The sequence below is a fragment of the Halichoerus grypus genome, chromosome 11 (assembly GCF_964656455.1).
Source record: "Halichoerus grypus chromosome 11, mHalGry1.hap1.1, whole genome shotgun sequence".
In the NCBI taxonomy this organism is placed as follows: Eukaryota; Metazoa; Chordata; class Mammalia; order Carnivora; family Phocidae; genus Halichoerus; species Halichoerus grypus.
Window position 1 is genome coordinate 49,800,197 of NC_135722.1, and position 5,033 is coordinate 49,805,229.

A 5,033-nucleotide genomic window follows, 5' to 3' on the forward strand; every position below is an offset into this window, starting at 1 on the left:
CCAGGACCCTGGGATCATGACCTGAGCCGAAAGCAGATGCTTAACAGACTGAGCTACCCAGGTGTCCCAAGACCTAATTAACTTTTAAGGGGAAGCTTACAGTCTGGAAACATAGTTTAATCATTCTGAATTACTTTTCTTTAATAAATTAAATTCATGACCTTATGGGTTTTTTTTTTGTTTTTGTTTCGTTTTGTTTTGTTTTTGCTATTTTCCCCTTTAGAATAGATATCTCTAATTCACTACCTCTCCCAACCACCTTTCCCTTCCTCTGACATGTTGTTTTCTCATCCCTGCTTTTAAACCTCAGGCAACTTTCAGGGATAGAACAACATTTGTATAGTAATACTAATTTAAACCTCTATATGATTTGATATACTTTAATTTTAGGGAACTCCTAGAATTGGTGATTTCTGTCTCCATGAGTGCCATGCCCATACAGATGTAACTCCAGAGCATTTTCTTTTTCTTTTTTTTTTTAATATTTTATTTATTTATTTGACAGAGAGAGACACAGTGAGAAAGAAAGCACAAGAAGGTGGAGTGGGAGAGGGAGAAGCAGGCTCCCCGCTGAGCAGGGAGCCCGATGTGGGGCTCGATCCCAGGACCCAGGGATCATGACCTGAGCTGAAGGCAGACGCTTAACTGACTGAGCCACCCAGGCGCCCCTCAGAACATTTTCTTACACAAGAGTTACATTCTTTGTGAATTGTCCTGATTCTGATTTATTTCTGATATTAGGGACATTTTATGAAGAAGTGTTCTACTTCTGAATTTGTGTTGAAGTGAGACTAGCATAAAAGGTAATAGGTTCTTTATTTGGGGTTGTTGCCACCAAGGATGTGGAAGTAGTAGAGATGACTGACGTCTTTAGGCTGTAGGAACATTATAATGTGACCAGTCACATGAGCAACAGCTCATCAGAAGTGAAGTATTGAAGGAAAAGGAGCTAAGAGGTAAGAGGAGACATAGAGAAAGAATCTGAACATTCAATTAAGTCAAATGATTTTGGAAAGACAAGAAGCAGAAAGAGAACCAGTGAATAAAGCAGCTATGAAAAAAAAAATTGCAGGAGGATATTTGGCAGGAACAAAGAAACCACCCAGGTGGAAGAATCCAAAAACATGAATCTCCAAAGATGGAACAGATATGAAATGTTTAGAGCAGTGATTCTCAGATATTACTGTACACCTGAATCACTTGGGGATTATGATCAAAGGCAAATTTGGGTTCAGTGGGTTGGAGGTAGAGTCTAAGGCCACGTGTCTAACAAGACCCTGTGCTTGTTAGTTGTGGCTGGTCTGTGGCCCACACTTCCGGTAGCCAAACTCTAAAAAAGGATAACTAACTGTTGGAGCAGCAAAGCAATTAAAAATGATGGTGGTGGCCTGTGTTCCATAAAACACCAACATTCAATTGCAAAAACAAACAAAGGCAAGTTTTCTAACTGAAAAGTGCGTGTTTACCATGATTGTGAAAGATAAGAGCAAAATCAAAGTTAAGTGTGTCCAGAAACTTAGCAGTCATAGCAAGAAAGCAGCTAAGTAAGATTATTATCCACTTGTACTTATTTACCTTATTCATTATTGTTATACACTGTTAGTGGAAAAATTTTAAGCATACACACAATAGCTGAACCTGATATAAGAAAAATTATTGAAACCATTTCACTTAATTTGAGAAAATTTTAACTATTAACTGAATATTTTTTTCTACTTAGGGAAAGACTAACATTCTTTATCTCAAGTATAACCTGCAAACCTCTATTCTTCTTCTGCAGAAAAATACTTGTGGAGTTATAGTTATCATGCCAATTAATTATCTCTAAGTATGAAGATTGTGATTGAGGCTTCTGTGGTATAATACCAGTAAAAAATCTAGGCTCCTGGGTTAAAGGCTTCTAGAAAGCTGCTTTTCACTTGTGGACATGCTATGTGACCCAATATTAGCACTGCCCCCTTTCTGCTGACTGGCTTCCCAGGTCTGGAGGTCGCACATCACTGGATCTCCATCCCCTTCTTTGCAGTCTACGTCTCTGTGCTTCTTGACAACGGCACGCTCCTCTACCTCATCACGGATGAGCACAGCCTCCATGAACCCATGTCCTATTTCCTTGCCATGCTGGCAGGCACAGATCTGATGGTGACACTGACAACAATGCCTACTGTAATGGGGGTCTTATGGATGAGTCACCGGGAGATGAGCCACAGAGTCTGCTTCCTGCAGGCTTATATTATTCACTCCCTTTCCACTGTGGAATCAGGTGTCTTGCTTGTCATGGCCTATGACCGATTCATCGCCATCTGCACCCCTCTGAGGTATAACTCCATTCTTACCAATTCCTGGGTAATGAAAGCAGGATTGGGGGTATGAATGAGGGGCTTTTTATCCCTTGTGCCTCCAATCGTGCCACTCTACTGGTTCCCATATTGCCGTTCCCATGTTCTTTCCCATGCCTTTTGCCTCCACCAAGATGTCATGAAACTCGCCTGTGCTGATATTACATTGAATCGTGTGTACCCAGTGATTCTTGTTGCTTTGACTTTCTTCCTAGATGCTTTGATTATCCTCTTCTCTTATATTTTAATCCTGAAGACAGTTATGGGCATCGCCTCTGTAGAGGAGCGAGCTAAGGCCCTTAACGCCTGTGTCTCCCATATTAGCTGTGTTCTGGTGTTTTATATTACTGTGATTGGCCTGACTTTCATCCACAGGTTTGGGAAGCATGCACCACATGTGATCCACATTACCATGAGCTATGTCTACTTTCTGTTTCCTCCATTAATGAACCCCATTATAAATAGTATCAAGACCAAGCAAATTCAGAGAAGCATCATTTGCCTATTTTCTGTGCACAGTAGGGCTTGAGATTTTATTTCATAATCTTGAGATCTCTGGAAGTTTTTCATTTCAGTGTCTTTTTTCAGAGTTAGATGAAATTTTAATTATTACATAAAGCTATAAGTTGACTTGAGCAGATATGTATTCTAATATTATACCTGTATTAGAATATATATTAGAATAGAATATATATAGAATGTGTTATTAGAATATAGTATTATTATATTAGAATATAATATATATATTCTGTGTATGTATTCCAATATATGTATTAGAATGCATATTGGAATAGAATATATAGAATATTTTATTAGAATATATATTATACACATATAATGCTGGTTATCTTGAGAAAATGGGATATAGGAGAGGTGAGATGGAGCATTCCAGATCTTGTATGTGAAGAGAGAAGTACTACTCCAGAAAATGTCAGATAAGTGACTAAACATAGCCTGGATCAAAGACAGTTCATCTGAAGGAAGACGTGCAGCTGGAAGTATATTTTGTGTGTTATATAAATGATAATTAGAATGATTTATTTTTCATCTTCCCATCTCTATGTTTGAATCTAACTGTAATTGAAAAGATGTTGCTCTAAAAGTAAATAAATTTCAGTGAGGAAAACTAGCAAATGTATAGAACTCTAGAAAGCTTACATCTAGAGCTTCACTTTCCCTCAGTATATCAGTGGATTTTATTAAATGGAAACTGATACAGATCAAAAGCCAAATAGCAAGCCACCAATTTCCTATCAGCCAGTTGAAGCCAGAACTCCTAGCACACTTTATTCTCTTCCCAATGGCTGCTGAACACCAACATACTAATTTTTCTTCTTTCTGGCTTTCTACTTCACCTCCTGATATTTTTCTTCTATAAAAACGGAGTATAGATTTAGATATCTTTTGTTTCCATCTCCGCTTGCTTGCTTCTCTAACATAAAAGAACTCAGGCCTTTTTCACTTGAAATTTTTCTGCTAATCAAGTCAGAAAACCTGGCAAAAGTAATGGTATGCACTGATGGAATAGTTTCTTCCCTCCATTTTGTTCAAAATCTTGTAAGGTTTTATGCTGTTCATTTTGGTTGAGCGATGGTGTATTGTCTGTTGTTCATGTTATAGGCGATAATAGTTACCTTACCCATCTACTGTTAGTTCTATGCTACTATGTGGAGCTAGACTAGTTATAGGCATGTGACCTAAATATTTCTATATTCTGAAAAGGCTGCTAAGAACCTAAGTTGGTTCTTCCAGTCTAAATTCAGTCTGCCTTACCTAAGAAACTTTCCATCCTGATGTCATATCCAGGGAGTAAGGACTCTAAGAATATTCCAGTAACTTCAACATGGAAAAACCTCATCTGCTATTTTCACTAGAAAAAGCCTATATCAATTGCCTCCAGTCTTACACTTTCATCATCCTTTCCTTAAATGCGTTATATCTGGAGATTCATTCTCTAACAATGAAGAGCCAGAGGATCTCCAATGTGAAAAATACCATTGATAAGACTTACTGTAATATTCAGAAATCTTTATAAGCAAAAGAAGTTGCAAGTTAAAGAAATTGACTCTGGCTTTCTTAAGCTAATAAAGAACTTTATTGAAAGAATATTGGGATGGCATTCAGAATTCAGCAAGGGCAGCAATTGTGTTCCCCCATCAGCTTATGATATCCCTAAGGATGACTGCCTACCATTCTGCAAATCTCCAAAGCCGTTAATGCAGTTCTTTAGAAAAAGATAAACAATTTTATTTGTGTGGTAAGGCTAGGGCTGATTTATTTAATCCACGACAGATTTCAATGTCTCAGAGTCACAGCAAACATCCTGTTTCAGGTATTCTTCTTCTTCTTCTTCTTTTTTTTTTTAAGATTTTTTTTATTTATTTGACAGAGAGAGCGAGAGCGGGAACACAAGCAGGGAAAGTGGGAGAGGGAGAAGCAGGCTTTCCACGGAGCAGGGAGCCTGATGTGGGGCTTGATCCCAGGACCCTGGGATCATGACCTGAGCCGAAGGCAGATGCTTAACGACTGAGCCATCCAGGCACCCCATGTTTCAGGTATTATTTTAAGAGCTCTCCATGAATTAATTTGTTGCATAATTATATCCACATAGCAGTTCTTGAGAAGGGACAAACAAATCTAAGCAACACAAAGCTTTCAAACATCCTGTTTAGGGACACAGAATTTTTAACAATT

At 38.2% G+C, this 5,033-nt stretch overlaps 1 protein-coding gene across 1 annotated transcript; it reads left to right on the top strand.

Annotated features, from left to right (window-relative positions):
- Nucleotides 1-1,932: 1,932 nt before the first annotated feature.
- Nucleotides 1,933-2,868, top strand: LOC118532856 (olfactory receptor 51B2-like). The gene is given in 1 exon segment (XM_036087692.1): nt 1,933-2,868. A coding segment is annotated over 1 exon segment (936 nt).
- Nucleotides 2,869-5,033: the final 2,165 nt, after the last annotated feature.